This window comes from Sminthopsis crassicaudata, chromosome 1, assembly GCF_048593235.1.
Source record: "Sminthopsis crassicaudata isolate SCR6 chromosome 1, ASM4859323v1, whole genome shotgun sequence".
Classification (NCBI taxonomy): Eukaryota; Metazoa; Chordata; class Mammalia; order Dasyuromorphia; family Dasyuridae; genus Sminthopsis; species Sminthopsis crassicaudata.
In genome coordinates, this window is record NC_133617.1 from 743,216,943 (window position 1) to 743,233,510 (window position 16,568).

General features: G+C 54.8%; 1 protein-coding gene across 1 annotated transcript in view; it reads right to left on the reverse strand.

Moving 5' to 3' along the window:
• ITGA9 (integrin subunit alpha 9) overlaps nucleotides 1-9,831 on the reverse strand; it is a 299,345-nt gene extending 289,514 nt beyond the window's left edge. Inside the window, exon 1 of the mRNA XM_074284359.1 lies at nucleotides 9,644-9,831. Within this exon, the coding sequence (XP_074140460.1) occupies nucleotides 9,644-9,816 (173 nt within the window). The 5' untranslated portion in view covers nucleotides 9,817-9,831. The remainder of the gene's footprint in view (nucleotides 1-9,643) is intronic.
• Nucleotides 9,832-16,568: the final 6,737 nt, after the last annotated feature.

Sequence of the window (16,568 nt, forward strand, 5' to 3'; positions counted from 1 at the left end):
ATGGAGGGATAGAGGAATGGAGGAATGAATGGATGGAAGAAAAGATAAAGGGATAAGGAAAGAGAGGAAAGGAATGGAGGGAAGGAAGAAAAGATGGAGAGATAGAGGGATAGGAAGAAAAAGGATGAGATGGAAAAGGGTAGAGGAATGGAAGAAGAAAAGGAGAGATGAAAGAAAGGAGGAATGGATGGAGGAATGGATAGATGGAAAAAGGGATAGAGGAATGGGAGAAGGAGAGAGATTTTAAAAAGATGGAAGAATGGGAAAAAAGAGGGACAGATGGAAAATGATAGAGGGTAGGGTGAAGGGATGGAGGGATAAGATGAGAAAAGAAGAGATGGAAAAGGATAGAGAAATGGAAGGAGATGAGAGAAAGGATGAAGGGATGGAAGAATGATAGTTGGAAGAAAGGGTATTAGAGTAGAAGAATGGAGAAGAGGAAAGATAAAAGAAAAGAGGGAGGGATGAAAGCGAAGGAGGAAAGGATGGAGGGGTAGAGGGATGGGAGGAGAGAGGGAAAGATGAAAGAAAGGATGGAGGAACAGGAGAAGGAAAGAAGGAAAGGAGGGAGGATGGACGGAGGGACACACTGATGGATGGCTCGATTGGATGGATGCTGACACAGAGCAGCAGCTTCGAGTTTGCAAAGCACTTAACAGACATTATCTCCTTTGGCCTTCACAATAACCCAGGGAGACAGGAAGTGATTCCATTACCCAAAAGAGTCCCGGGAGAACGAAACCAGAAATCCGCTGCTAACTAAATTCCAGAAGCTTTTTATTCCAAAGACACTTATGAAGTGCCTACTGTGTGCCCAGCGCGGTGCTGAACGTTGGGGATGGATGCAAAGGCCGTCACAAGGCAGCCCCTGCCAGCTGGAAGCTTGTGCTCTTCCCTAGGCCCCTTGCCCACCCACAAACTCGACCCCAGAGCTTGGCCAAGAACACCCGGCCGGCCCCCTCGAGCTCTTTGCCGAAGATTGCAGGGAGGGGGAGGCTTGAATAATAGAATGAAAGCATGGGGATTCAGCCGGCTCCCCTCCTCCCCTCCCCACCTTTCGGGGTGCTGGGGGGGATACCCAGAAAGTTAAACCAGGAATCTCCTGGGACAAGGAGACCCAAGTCAGTTCTGTCCAACAAGCACTTATTAGGCACCTCCCAAGTGCCAGGGATTGTGTGGTGAGGGGCCAATGGAGACACAGAGACAGGAGGACACAAGCCCCGCTTTCCAAGAGCTGAAATTCTGCAGAAGAAAGCGACAGAAACTGCACAGAGATGAGCAAATAAAAGACAGATCTCAAAAGTCATTACAGAATGGCAGAGTCAGAAAACCAGGAATCAATCAAAGATCTTAAGGACCTACTATGTGCCAGGCACTGTGCTAAATACAACCACTTTAAAGGCAGAAGTGGGCACTTCCCAGCCCTCAGGGAGTGTCTCCAGAGAAACCACGTATACACCCATAGAATAGCAATGGTCAGTTAACAAATATGTATTGCACACCTACTATGTGCCAGGCACTGCACTAAATACAACCAATTTAAAATCAAAAGTGGGCACTTCCCAGCCCTCAGAGAAACCACATATACACCCATAAGATAGCAGTGGTCAGTTAACAAATATGTATTGCACACCTACTATGTGCCAGGCACTGCACTAAATACAACCAATTTAAAATCAAAAGTGGGCACTTCCCAGCCCTCAGAGAAACCACATATACACCCATAAGATAGCAGTGGTCAGTTAACAAGCATGCATTGCGCACCTACTATGTGTCAGGTGCTGCTCTGAGGACACAAAGGGCATCCCTGCCCTTCTATAAGAGGCCTTTCCTCACCCTCCTCCATGCTGATAGGCTTCCCTCTGGGGATCATTTCCAGTCTCCTCTGGCTGTGATTTGTTTGCTGGGTGACTCCCCCACAGACAGTGAGTTCCTTGAGCGCTGGGATGGATTTTTGCTTGCATTGCCTGGCTCACAGTGGGTGCTTTATCAGTGTTCCCTGGCTGACTGGTCTGTAGATCGCCAGTTATCTCTGACGTCACGTGAAGGCACCAACTTGAGGCAAGGGGGCCGTGTCTCTGCCCCTCGTTTCCGGGAATTTCCTAAGAGACCAGAGCTGACCCCAGAGGAGGGCCAAGGCCCAAAGGTCCCACAGGAGAAAGTGGATTTGAATCTGGTCCTTCTGCTTCCTGGTGCTGACGGGACCCTCCCTCCCCTGAGGAGCGGGACCTCCCTTCCTCTGGGCACCATGAGCCCAAACCCAACCAGCCCGGCCCAAACCTAGCAGGCACATACACACACAAAGCTGACAATGAGAGTCCCAGCTCATTTTACCGTCCAGGACCAAAAAAGGCCATTTTAATGCTCCGAGGTATCATGGGCTGCTTTCTTACTTCTCCTCACCAGTGTCTAGCTTGGGGGCCCCTTCGAACGCCCCTTCTTTCTCCTGGAGTTTTGCCATCATTCTCCCCAGCCGCGCCAGCTCTCCTGCCCCTCTGGGCCTTGTGGCGCCCTCCCCTAGCCCAGCCATCCCTGAGAGACAGGGCACCTTGGGCACAAGGGCAGGGCAGAGCTGCTCTGCCCTCCTCCCGCTTGCTTGGTTCCTCAAACAGGACCAGCCCGGGTCACCTCCATCCTTCCTTCCAGCCAGAGCACCGCCCAGACCCCCCGGTGAATGAGGGAGCGAGCCACCAGAGGAGAGGCAGCTGGGTTGTCCCCAACTCCTTCCAAATCCGAGGGTGTGAAAGAAATTCATTTTTGAGGGCTGGAAGCTGGCCGGGGTCCCTCAGGATCAGCTGCCGAGTGCGTCTCCCCGTCAGGGACAGGGAGACAGTGGGCTTCTGTGAGGGGCTGCGGCATCTGGGCCCTGCTCACATCGCGAGCATCAGCCAGGAGCCCCGAGGACAAGGAAGCAACAGGGAGCCGGCGGGCAGGGCCGAGAAGGGCGCTCTGAGGCACCACGGCACAGGTGACCCGGCCACTCGGGCACAGGCCGACGCGCACCCCTTAGTAAGAATGAGTAATAGTCCAGCAACAGAACGGCAGGACCCCAGAGGTCGCCTGTCCCCACAACTGCACAGAAAGGAACAGCCCCCACCCTCCTGTGACAGATACGGCAACTGAGGCCCAGGGTCACTCGGGGAGGCAGCCTCGGAGGCAGAAGGGGACCCAGAGTGTTCTCCCCAGAGAGTTTTCGTCCCACTGTAGCGTGGAAAAGCGTGCTTAGGGTTGTCTTCCCAACTCCTTCCTCTGAGTAAACTGAGGCAGGGGAAGGGGCTTAGACAAGACTACTCATAGGATCATAGATCTAAAGCTGGAAGGGACTGCAGAAGCATCATTTACAGATGAGTAAACTGAGGCAGGGGAAAGATACTGCTCACAGTATATAAATAAATAGTAGTACTATTGGACAAGACTGCTCATAGGATCACAGACCTAAAGCTAGATGGGACAGGCAGGGGAAGAGGCTTGCCCAGAATGATGTGAGTGGCAGAGGGGGATTCAAACACAGACCCTCAGACTTGCCCCACAGCTCCTCCCGAGACCCTCTTCTGCATCTGCCCAGACAATGACTGGCAAGCTCCCGGGGGGCACAGGGACCCCGGTCAGGAAGGAGCATACGGGTTTAAGTCTCCTCCGGACACAGCCCATGGCCCCAGACAACCCCCAAGCCCCAAGGTGCAGAGCACATAAGGGAGCTCCTCACACCCCTGAGCTCACAGTGCAGACCCTCCCCACAAATCAGGCCTTTCCTGCGCTGTTATTGTCACATCTTAGACACACTAGGTGCCCCAGGCCCGAGGCAGGCTATGGTGGGGCAGCTTTATCGGGGCAGCATCTGGGGCCTCCGCCAGGAAGACCGAGGCCCTGTGGATGTGGTGTCTCCTGGGCTCCTGGAAGGCCACAGTTGGGTGCGGCGATAACAGGAGCGACGTTAGGAAGCAGCGTATCCCCTGCTGGCTCCCTCACAGCTAACCAGGTCCTGACCGGAGAAGGGGCCAGAGATTCCGTGGCCCGATGGCTGACAAATCCCCCCCCACCCTGCAAAGCTCCAGCAGCTGCCCTGGAACCGCGGCACTCCCGCAGACCAAACCACTGCCCACAATCCCCGGAGTCACAACGATCCAAGGCCAGGGTGGTTCGTGGCTATTGCTATAGTGACTCCCCATTACCAAACTCCACAGAAGGGGAAGAGGGAGGGGCCCAGGAGGAGAATCATGAGGGAACCGGTGAGGTGCCAATCACCTCCATCATCCCCTCCGCTTCCAGGGCTGTACAGAGAAGGCTCCGATGGTTCAACAGCCAATGAGCCGAAGTCTGTTATCAAACTACACAAAAATCGCCTGTGGGTCACCCAAGACAAAGGCGGGGCAGCGGCATCCCACCTAACAACTCGCCTCTGAACCAAAAGCACACGAGGCACGAGACTCCGGTGGTACCGCTGAAAGGAGAGAGCGGCCTGGGAAGAGGCCCCGGAGTTGGTTTCAGATCCTGCTCCCCTCCAGCTGCAAAGCAAGGCTTCTAGGACCTTGGAACACTGAGCGCCGATGTGTCCACGGGGCCTCACACTCATACATGGCGTCCAAACCTCACAACAGCTCTGGGAAGTCAGGGGTCTAAATGCCACTGACGTCACAGAGGGGGACACTGGAGGAGATTCAGGGACGTCCCCTGGTCACTATTACACACTCACCCTCACACATGCACCAACTCTTGTACGGAAAGGCTAGCCAAGCAAAGAGGGGCAAAGTTTCACTCAAGCTACAAAATGCTAAATTTAAAATCAACTACGGAAAAGGTGATAGACACAATTAAGAGAATGATATCGCTGCAAACTTATTAAAAATGTTTTCTTTCTTTAAAAAATGGAATGCTTGTGTCACTACTGGGTCTGTATCCCAAAGCAATGAAAAAAGGCCCCACATGAGCAGAAAAGTTTGTGTCATTCTTTTTGTAATGGAGAGGAACTGGAGACTGAGTGGACGCCCATCAGTTGGAGAATGGCTGAATAAAGGATAGTATATGAATGTTATGGAATATTATTGTTCTGTAAGAAACGAACAGGATGATTTCAGAGAGGCCTGGAGAGATGAACTGATGAAATGATGCTGAGGGAAGTGAGAGAGCCAGAAGATCACTGTATACAGCAAGAACAAGATCATGTGATGATCATCTGTGATGGACGGGCCTCTCTCAGCAATACAGTGACCCAAGACAGCTCCAGTAGACTTGGGATCAAAAATGCATCCACATCCAAAGCCAGAACTATGGAGAGTGAATGTGGATCAAAGCATGCTATTTTCACCTTCTTTTGTTTGTTTTTGCTTTTCTCCTGTTTTCTTTTTCTGTTTGTTTTTTCTTTTTTTGTTTGCTTTTCTTTTTTTTTGTCTTTTCCCCTTTTGGTCCAATTTTTCTTGCACAACATGACTAGTGTGGAAATATTTTTAAATGAATATATATATATATATATATACATTGTATTATTTACAAAAATAAAGGTTGAAAACTTTCTTTACGTGTATTTGGAAAATAAAATTCTATTGAGGAAAAAACATCCAATGCTTTTAAATATGCATCACTTTCTCAAAGTGGCCTGGACTGGATGACGGACTCCCCATGGACTGGACCTCCTCCCCTGGAGGCTGGTGCTGAGCTAGGCAGCCTCCAGTCCACCCACCCGACCGGATCACTCATTAGGACCTTGTTAATCCCTCTTCTTCCCATGAGACTTTCAGTCAGTCTGCTGACTGACCAGCTAGTTGTCCCTCATGACAACCTTGCTACCAAGATCGCCCCAGCTTTGCAGAGGAGACATTGAGGCAGAAAGGGGGGGGTACTTGATGCAGGGTCATCCACAGCTAGCCAAGGTCGAGAGCAGGATTTGCACCCAAGCCCAGCCTCCCTCTAGTCTCCCCACCGTTCCTCGCTGAGGGGCTCTGCTCTTTCTTTCTCAGAAACGCATGGGCCGAGGCCTCCAGAGTGCCCGCTGGGCCAGGCCTGGGCCAAGGATAGGGCGAGGAGGGAGGTATGGGCTCCTGCCCTCTGCTGCCCCTTTTCTGATTGGGAAATTCAAAGCCCAAATGGACACATGGATGCACAAGCATGTACATACACCCATACACATGTGCCCATGTGCACAGACATGTGCACACAGAGCAGAGGCAGCAGGAAGATGGTCGGCCCCACAGACTAACGGACTGGTGGGCAAAGCTTTCCTCAAAGCCAAGCAGCCCGTGGCTAAGGCCCAGCCTGGGGAACTCGCAACTGAGGACTGGCCAGAGACCCCGCCTCAGCAGGGAGCTTTCCCCAGGAAGACCTGAACTGCTACTTTCCTGGGGTCTTGGAGAGTTTCCATGACAACCCGGAGGTCAGAGGGTCTGACAGCATTTGTCAAAGAAACATTTGAACCCTGTTCTTGACCCCAAGCTGCCTCTCAGAATGACACACAAAGCATGAGGGTTTACCAAGTGCTTCACGTGTGTGTTGATACTCCCAACATCCCGTAAGGGGACGAGTGCAGGGCTATCATCCCCATTTTAGGGAGAGAAAACGGGGTTCAGAGAGCTTGAGGGGCTTGCCCTGAGTCACACAGCCTATACCCGGGGGGCTTGCCAGCCACTCCCCAAGCTACCTCCTCTTGGCTGCCAGGGGCCCGCTTGGGACCCACTCTGCAGACTCTCCCTGGGAAAGACCATGGGGCACAAACCAGAGCTTCTCAGGGCTTCTCCTGGGGGACCAAGACTGGCCTGGGGGAACCAGGCTTCCTGTTTCTCTTTGGGTTTTCCTGGTTCTCTCTGCTCAGGTGACTCGGCATTAAAAGCTCTAAACCCTACAGGTGAGGCTTTAAGCCAAAAAGGCCAAGAGCCTTGATGGCCTCCAGCTGGCTAGCAGACATGCCCTGGCTTCTTGACCTATGGCTTTCCAGTGACCGGCCCCAGCTGTGGCCCCTCTGTTTATTTGTCAGTGACTTGGATGGAAACCTGGAAGTCCCAGGGGCGGATGATGCAAAGACGGGATGGACCGACGGGGTCCCCAAGAACAGAATCCAGCTGTGCCCCCACAGGCCGGGACCACTGCACCTAAACGTTATGGTCTCCAGACCCTTCTATGCTGTTAAAGATGACTAAGGAGCCCCCCAGGGAGCTTCTGTTAGGCGGCTTACTAGATCAGAAATTAAAATGTCTCAGTATTATTAGGAAGATCCTCTTGACCTCTGGAACCTCCAGGATCCCCTCTGGGAGTTGTCAGGTCCAGCCACTGGGCGTCCAGGCAGAGACTTTGCCAGCTGTGATGGAAAGGTTTATACCTGGGCTTACAAGGACAAAGTGGGGAAGGCCAGATAATGGTAGAAAGGGCTGGCTGGCTCAATGGTGAACCATGAGAGAAAGGGCTGGCCAGCTAATGGGGGACCATGGGAGAAACACTGGCCAGCTAATGGGGGACCATGGGAGAAACACTGGCCAGCTAATGGGGGACCATGGGAGAAACACTGGCCAGCTAATGGAGGACCATGGGAGAAACACTGGCCAGATAATGGAGGACCATGGGAGAAAGGACTGGCCGGCCTACTGGACTGCCAGCTGAGTACCAGCCCACAATCCCTCCTTTCCCCTGCCCTGACCTGTTGTTCCAAAAGAGGCTACCTCTGGACTCTGGGGGCTACACTGAGGGAGGATCAAAGGCTCCAGAAGGAGGAAAAAGGAGGGCACGGACTCCGCTCCTCTGCCCCACTCAGGCTTCACCCAGGGACAGCAAGGGAGGGGGCCTTCAAGCCAAAGCAGAGAGAAGCCAGGGCCGGCCACTCTGCCGATCCCCAACAAACTGGACGAAGGAAGTCCGGATGCTGAGCCTGCAGGAGCACGGCTCTGGGGAGGGAGGGGATGAGGGCCAGGACCCGTCGGTCACGGGACAGATGGACCAAGCTGGCGGTGCTGGGCCCAGAACCTAAGATGAGAAGCAACGGCAGGAAGTCCCAAAGAGGCTGTTGGACGTGGAGTCGCCCCCTAAAAGTCCCAACAATCGGAAAAGTCCCAAAGAGGAATGGGCTGCCCTGGCAGGCCGTGGGCTCCCCGCTGGCCCACGCTGCTCCCACCATCTTGCAGCAAAAGCTGGAATGCCAGGGCTGCAGAGGTGAGCTCCGTGTCCAGATGCATGAGCAGAGAGCCTCGAGATAATGTTTCCGGCTCTATGACTTTTGGATACGGCTCCAGGACCCACCAGCTACTCCCCTAGACAGGAGCTGGCTCTGCCCTCGACTCTCTTTCAGCATAAAAAGTGCTGGGTTCTGGAAGACCCGCTGATCGCCCCAGGGATGCTGTCTCAGGAGCATTCTGGGAAGCTCCCGACCCGTCCCCAGTGCCCAGGCTGTGCCCCTGCAGCCCCAAGGCTGTGATGGGCCAGATTCCAAGGGCCCCTTCCAAACAGTTCAGGTTTGGGGCTTCCTTTCTCAAAGTTGTTCCTCTCTGGAAGGGGGACTTCCTTGTCTTTGGGGGCCCAGAGGGGCCGGCCCTGAGCTTAGACACGGGTACGCCTGGTTCTCAAATAACCTCCCCCCACAGGACAGGAGGAGATGCTTAAGAAACAAACCAGAAAGTCTTCAGGGGCGGCATCTGTGAGCCCGAAACACAAGGGCTCCGCAGCCCCCGAACAGCCCTGCCTGGAAGAGGAGAAGGGAGAAGGGCGAGGAAGGAGGGTGGGGAGGGAGCCGAGCCCCATCCCGCTAATCCCCCCCCTCTGAGGCCTGCCTGAGACACTACTTGCTGGTCCTGAACAAGTCACTCGGCCCGGCAGGGTCCCCATTTCCTCATCTGTAAATGAAGGGGCCGGCTCGCGGTCCTTCCCCTCTCCCCGGGGCTCCCCCTGAACCCCTGGAGAGCTCCCTTATTCCTTTCCAGAGGAGGAGCCACTGCCCGCTGGGAGCTCGGCCAAGGGCTCCGGGAGAGAGACCCCTGCCCCCCCCCTCCAGGCTGCCCGGCATGAGTCCGCACTCCCGGCTGCTCCAGCTGCCCCCCCTTCCCCCCCCCTGCACTCCCGGCTGCCCCGGACTGTCTCCCCCAGGCTGCCTCCCCATCCCTGGCTGCCCCGGGCTGCCCCCCGCTCCCGGCTGCTCTTTCCGGGTACACCGTGGGCTGGTTTGGGGCAGTTTCCCCGCGTGGAGCCGGCCCGGGAGAAGGACTCGGGGCAGCTTCGGCACCAAGTTGGGGAGGCGAACGGGAAGGGCTTTCCGGAAAGTTTGCCGCCGGGCCTAGCCGGCACCGGGGGCTGTTAGCGAGCCTCCTCCCCGGCCGCACGGACCCGTCCCGGGCCGGGGCCTCCAGCGCCCGCTGTCCTCCGTCCCTCCCTCCCGGTCCGCGCCGGCCCCTTCCCACTCGGGCCGGGAAGGGGAGCGGGAGCCGGGGAGGGGACCCAGAGAGAGGGAGTGGGACCCGGGACCGGGGAGGGGACCCGGGGAGGGGACCCGGGGAGGGGAGCGGGACCCGGAGAGAGGGAGCGGGACCAGGGAAGGGGGAGCGGGACCAGGGAGGGGAGCAGGACGGGGAGCGCACGCATTTAAATCCCCAGCCCGGGGGCCCGGCCCGCGAGGCTGGGGCTCCTCCGGAGGCTGAGAGGAGCCGGCCGGGGCGGAGGGGCCGCGGGCACTCACCAGCGGGTGTTGTCGTGGAAGTGCTGCAGCACGGCGTAGCCGAAGAAGGAGCCGGCGGGCCCCTGGAAGAGCACGGCGCGCTCCGGGGCCAGGTTGTAGGCGGCCGCCCCGAGCGCCAGCGCCGCCGCCCCGAGCGCCGCCAGCAGCGCCCGCAGCCCCCCGGGCCCCCGCATCCCGCAGCCCCCGCGCCCGAGCCAGAGCCCGGGGCCCGGCGAGCGAGCCCCTCTGCCCGCGCGTGTCCGGCCGGCGGCCGCTGCAGCTCCGCTCCGGGCCGGGGCCGAGGGGCGAGCGCCCGGGGAGGGCGGCCGGGAGAGCGCGCGCGTGTCCGGGGCGTGTGTGCCCGGGTGGGAGCGTGGGCACGCGGCCCGGGGTGGGCGGCAGGGGCTGGGGGCGCGTCCCTCGGGCCGGGACAGTCCCAGGCGCGCTCGGAGATCCCCGCGGGCTCGGGAGCCCACTCTGCGCTCTCTCCGCCGCTGCTGCCGCTGCCTGCGAGCCGAGCCTCCCACCTCCCGCCCCCCGCCCCCCGCCCGCCCGCCGGGGCTGCGGGGCCGGGCCGGCCAGTCCGGCCGCAAAGCCTGAGCCACAGTGCCCCCTGCGGGCCGCGCGCTGGCGGGCCGGGGAGGGGAGGCAGGGCTCTCAGGGAGGAGCCTCCCCCACAGTCCGGAGAGCCCTCCACCCTGCTCAAGCGCTTTCCATTCGCGGCGCCCCCTCTTCGCGGCGCTGGAAAGTTAAAAAGCCCCCGAAGTCCCAGGCTCCAAGGAGGCCCCCCATCGTCCCCTCCTTGGGCACAGTCACCGAGCTTGGGAAGAGAAGGGCGGGGGGGAGGGGGGAGAGGGCCAGGGTCAGCGCCCAGGACGGGCTCTTCACCTGAGAAGAGTTCGCAATCTGTGCCCTTGGCTGGGGGAGGGGCGAAATGCCATCCTCCCTTTCACTAGCCTCGGGCTGAAATTTGGCACTTCCTGCCATTCTAATGGGCCCAAAGCTCGGAACACTGAAGTGATCCCGGAGCCCAAGAGGCTTAAGAACGCTGGGGGCACGGCTCAGCAGCCAGGAAGATGCAGAGAGCCTGGCCTTGGAGGCCCACCTGGCCTCCGAGCCTCCCTCTCCGAGCCTCCCCCTCCGAGCCTCCCTGGGAGCTACACTGGATACTACTACTAGGTGGCTCTATTGTTTCCTCCCATGGAATGTAACCTTGGTGGGGGGAGGAGGTTTCCGATCTCCCCCGCACCTAGAACAAGGGCACGCTGGGTTCTGGATCCCCCTGAGCTCTAAATCTGGCCCTGAGACCACAAGAAAGCGGCCAGCTGCTGCCAGTGCCCCAGCAGCTGTCTAAACTGCAGACAAGTGTCTATCCGCCCCGTAAAGGGGAGCTTCTCCCCTCAAAACCCCCGAGTGCGGCCAAAGCGTGTCAGGCAGAGCTCAAGGAGGGAGGGGGGCAAACATGAAAGGCCCCTTCTCAAGAATCAGCCGAGACTCATTTGTGAGCCGGGCCTGTAACGCTTCTGTTTTATCCAGAGCTTGTGCAAGAGTCGCTAGTCCGCGTGGGGAAAGGAAGGGCCCCCCCCCCCCCACAGAGTTCCCAATCTGATCAGTGAGCGATGGCTGGGGAGGAGGGGTATTTGGGTTTGGGAAGGGAAGGGACATATCTCCAGGAGGGGAGTGGCGCACCCTGTGCTTCGACTCCACTTCCAGGCCTGGGTGGGACAGGGAAAGAGGTATGGGGGCTCCTGAGAAAGTGTCTGGGGAGTAAAGGGACGGACCAGGCCTGTAGCTCTTCAAACATGTATGTTTTCCTATTATTTCACGTCCCCAGACAGATGGCACCATCCGCTCCACCTTTGACTCTGCCCTCTCCTGTACTCCCGCACAGCCACCCAGATGGGGCTCTCCCCTCTTCTGGCTGCCCAAAGCCCTTGCCACCGACCCCGCCTCTCCAGACTCACCCAGGCGGTCGCTCATTCCAACTCTTCATGGCCCCGTTGGGAGTTTTCTTGGCAGAGATACTAGAGCGGTTTGCCATTTTACAGATGAGGAAACTGAGACAAACAGGGTAAAAGTCACACAGCTCTGGAAAGTCTCTGAGGGCAGATTTGAACTCAAAACCCAGAGTCTTCAGCCCAGTGCTCTGTCCACTGCACTGTCACCTCGTGATACCATAGCTATAGTTTCCCCCCCCCCCAGTTGTTCTCCAGCTCTCCCGCCATCCTCCACAAAACTGCCCAGTCTCTGTTGTATTCATTGCCCATTCCCCAGTAGAAGGCAAAGCTAGCCTGCCAGTGATGGCTCCCACCAGCCCCATCTGGTCCCAGCCTCGCTCATCCCAACTGTTCCCCACATTCACCCTTGGCCGCCAAGGTTCAGCTTGGCCGCTGCTCCCTCGGTGGGGAGCCCCCCTTGTTAGGACTCTCTTCCCCTGGAATTCTCAAGCACTTAGCTCCTGTCACTCTCTGAACTGGGAGTTAGCTCTTTCTGTTCATTTCCCATGTTAGAATGGAAGCCCCTCGAGGCCAGGGACCAGGTCATTGTTTTTAATATTTGTATATGACCAACCTCTAAATCAGGACCCGGTATGTAGTTGGCGATGAATAAATGTTGATGTAATTGAGCAGAATAATCCAAAGTTGATTTATTTTTATTGTTTTTAGTTCTCTTGGACAACCATAATGGGCATAAAGCGGCCCATCAGAATTGTTGGAATCAACATTTCTCAGATTTGGGATAGAATTTGGACCATCTTCCTGCTGGTCATTGGCCATTTGTGCTTCTTCCTTAAGAACTGTATTTCTTACTCTTAGCAATTTCTTTTTCAAATTATTTGAGACGTACCAGCGGAGTGCAGGGAGGATGGCAGCAGGTCCTAAGGGGCCCCCCCTTGGGAAGGGTCTGGCAGTGATCTGGGGTCAGGAGGCAGAAGAACACATTCCCAAGAAGAGGGAACAAGGCAGTCTCCATTCCAGAGGTCCTTCAGTCCCAACAGGGAAACTCAGATGTAGAAGAATCAATAAATCAATCCATTAAGTACCTACTCTGATAGCTAGGTTACACAGACTCATCTTTTTGAGGTCAAATCTGACCTCAGACATTTCCTAGCTGTGTGACCCTGGGCAAGTCACTTCACCCTGTCTGCCTCCGTTTCCTCATCTGTAAAATGAGCTGGAGAAGAAAAATCACAAACCCCTATCGGATCTTTGCCCAACACCAATAGGGTCCTGAAATTGAATCTGAAAGACAAAGCACCTACTCTGCATCAGGAGCTGTCCTAGGTGCTAGGGGTATGAATAAAGAATGAAACATTGACTCTCAAGGAGCTTACATTCTGATGGGGAAGATGAACATATGTAAGTATAGAAGGAATAAATACAAAGAGAATCAATGGAGAGAAATAAACAAAAGTAGCTGTGTGCAAGGGAGTCTGGGAAGGAAACTGATACTTGAGAAAGGAACAAAAGACCAGAGGGATTCTATTAGGCAGAGATGAAGAGGGAGCGCATCCCAGCCATGGCAGAGAAATGGAGATGAGAGATGGGATAGATTCACAACTGTTACAAATAGGGACAAGGAAGGCGTGACTGGGGGGTCAGGGGAAGGGACAGGCCAGGATGTGAAGGGGTTCGATTGCCTGAGGAGTTTATGTGTCATGCTCCTGATAATAGGGAGCTACTGATGTTGACAGGGGAGGGGAAGAAATGGTCAGATATTCACTTCAGGAAAACAACTTGGCTGTTTAGGATAGACTGGCCTAGGAAGACACTTGAGGTAGGACCTAATAGTCAACCATAGAGTCCACAAATGGGCTTGGGTCCGAAAATGGGGCTTAGCCACCAATGACCAAGAAAAAAACCAAGTTGCTAACTTACGGCAAGTACGGCAGGAGAGAAGGGCCGGTAAGAAGCCTGGTATGATGCTGAGCCGCTGACCTATGGCTCCACCCCTAAGGGTCCTAAACTCCTGGGCCTTAAAGACAAACCAGGATCCCTTTTGCCATTGTCCACAGGTTAGATCCCAAAGGAGCCACAGCAAGTCATTTAAGAAGGTGCCAGTCAGCCAGAGCAAGCTTGGGAAGAAGGGTTTTTCTGGACTCGCTGACACTGGAGAAAGAGGCTGAGCTTCTAAGGGCTTCTGGGTAGCTTAAAAGCCTCTGGTCCTGGGAGCCACCTTGAAGCCGAGCCCCGCTCCTGCCCAAGGTGACAGAAGGATTTTGTGGGAGAGCCAGGATCCAAACCCAGCCCGCCTCGCTCCCAAGTCTGATGATGAAATTGGCCCAGCCATCCGGAAAAAATTTAGCAAGGAGACCAACGATCTGCCCCCTGGGGACACTTTTGGGCCCAAAGCTCAAGAAGAATAGAGTGGATTGTTCCACGGGGACTAAGGTGGGCGAAGCTGGAAGTCGGGCGTCTCCTGTCTCCCTTTCCTTGCCAACATCGCAGGGAAAACTTCACTTGACAAGGAAAAGAATTGAGAGCAAGGTGGATGTGATAGATGGGGCCACTGAGGTAGCTTAAGTTCCTGCTCCGGGGCGGAGCCTCCAACTGATTAAACTCTACTTTGATAAAGAAACCTTTTTTCTTTGATTCAGGAAATCCGGAGGAGAGGATTATTTGGTGAATAAGGCTTTGTGTTTGGGGGCTCCGTCTTTTGTTTCCCAAGGATCTGGAAAAAAAAAACCTTGAAAATGCACAGATTCGACTGTTAGGGAGGGAGGAGAAGATACAGGAACCTTGATACCCAACCACATTGTGCTTTCAGGGATAAAGCACCCAAGACTCGGGGCTCTCTGGGGCCATGCAGCCAGCCAGTGCCCTCAGAGGAGTCCCTCCCAGAGCCACATAGCAAGGGGCCAGCCAGGCCTGCTTCCTTTATCTGCTCCTAATCCACCGGCATTCCCTCACAAATCCAAGCCCCACTCTTTGCCCTCACCCTGACCTCTCCTCCGCCCATCCGGGTTCCCAGGACATCCTTTCTGCCCTAACCACCCCCTTGGCTCTCTCTGGGAGCCAGTTAACTCTACGTCCTTTTCCTGAGCCCCGGCCCCTTCTCCTATCACCTATTGTGCCTTAGAGCCTACCCACCATCTTCTGTCTCTTCTTTTCACATCCCACTGAAAAATTCCCAAAATTTCTGACTCTTCTGCCAACTCATGTTTCAAAAACTCAAGGGGGCTCTCGCTGCTGCTAGGCGGTTCTTCTCTGTCTTTCCTGGGAGGTGAGGGACAGGGGGTGAACAGCAGACCAGCTGCCCCCTGAACCCAATATTATCAGATGGACTCATCTTTTCTAATCCCAAACTCAGGCTTGTCCGTCATTCGTCACTGGGAGGACTGACACTCTAGAGAGTCGATCTCTGGCGTGTCCCCTATTCCACACACTGCCCCTTCTTTACCTCCATTTCCCCCCACCCTGTATTTCTAGATTTCTGCAGGCACAGCCTCAAATTTAGTCAGAAATTATTTTCCCCAGTTTTGCAATGTAGTATGGATTGTTTGGGGGTTACTAGATGCCCACTTGCACAAGGTTCTCTTGTTCGTGAGATTTTAGTTCTGGGTTAGAAGGAACCTCAGGGACCCTCTGGTCCAGACCCCCCACACACACCTTTTTTGGAATTGCACAAAATGAGGCCCAGAAGTCACGTATGAAGTCTTGTGTTTGTGGCAGAGCTGGGATTAAAACCAGAGCCTTTAATTCACCATCAGCACCCTTTCCACTGCCCCCAGCCCCCAGGGAGTCTGGAAAACCATTTTATCTGGCAAAGGGTTTAAGGGATCTGTAAACAAACCACTTGGAAAGAGAGAAGGACACGCCTGAGCTCACGGGGCAGGCAGGGGCTGAGAAAGTTGGGGAGGAAGGGCAGCCCTCAAATTCCAGCCTGGACCTCTCCCCACTGGGAAGAGGAAAAGTGACTTCTCCTGAAGATATTTCGAGCAATCGACTCTTAGCTTTCCTCCAGGTGACTTGACAATTCACACTGGGCCAACCTTCCATGTCTCTGACAAAATTGGAACTGAAAGCAGGAGCAAATCATTCTTCATTCATCTGCATCCATCTCCCACATCAATCCCTCCTTCCTCTGCACACTCACTGTGCTAAAGCTGGGCCAGGGTCCCGGGAAGGGGGAGGGGGGACTAGACCTCAGGGGAGGTCCAAGACGGAATGCCTTCTGTGACCTTTACCGCCCATGTAACCATGGATGACTCAATTAGACAAAGATTGATTTAAGCACCCCCTACGTGCCAGTTCTGGGATTCAAATCCTACCTCAGATGCTGATGGCTACCTGTGTGACTATGAGCAAACACCAGAGATAAAAGGACAAAGATAGAACAACTTCTGTCCTCTGATCCTTACTTCTATTTGAAGAAAGGGGTGAAGGAAGTGGGACACAACTGGTACATCAATAGGAAAATAAAAAATATATGTAAAGTGATACAACGTAAGCTCAGGAGGAAATCATTAAGAGAGGGTAAAATCAGGGCAGGTCACTTAACCTTTTTGCCTTAGTTTTCCCATCAGCAAAATGGGGATAATGAAGACCTTACAAGAGGGGAACAACGGAGAATAAGTGAGCCAATATTCATAGAACAAATTGCAGACCTAAAAGCTACTATGCAAACATTATTCACAGGCCAGCATCTGTTATCAAGACTGAAAAGGTAAAGTCTAAGGAACATTAACAAAATCCTCTCTGAAAACTAAGCCAAAAGTAGCACACATTCATTAAGTGACTACTGAATACAAGATATCAGTCCAGGTCCTAGAGGTGCAAGAACTCTATACTCTGGTAGTGGAGCCTGTAAACTCCTGGAGGTCAGGGAGTGTCCAGTGTCATCACCCCAACACCTAGCACAGTTCCTGGCACAGGATATGCAAGATATAAATATATTTTGCTCTTCGGACCGAGTGATGCACAAAATCTGTGATTTGGTGTAAAGT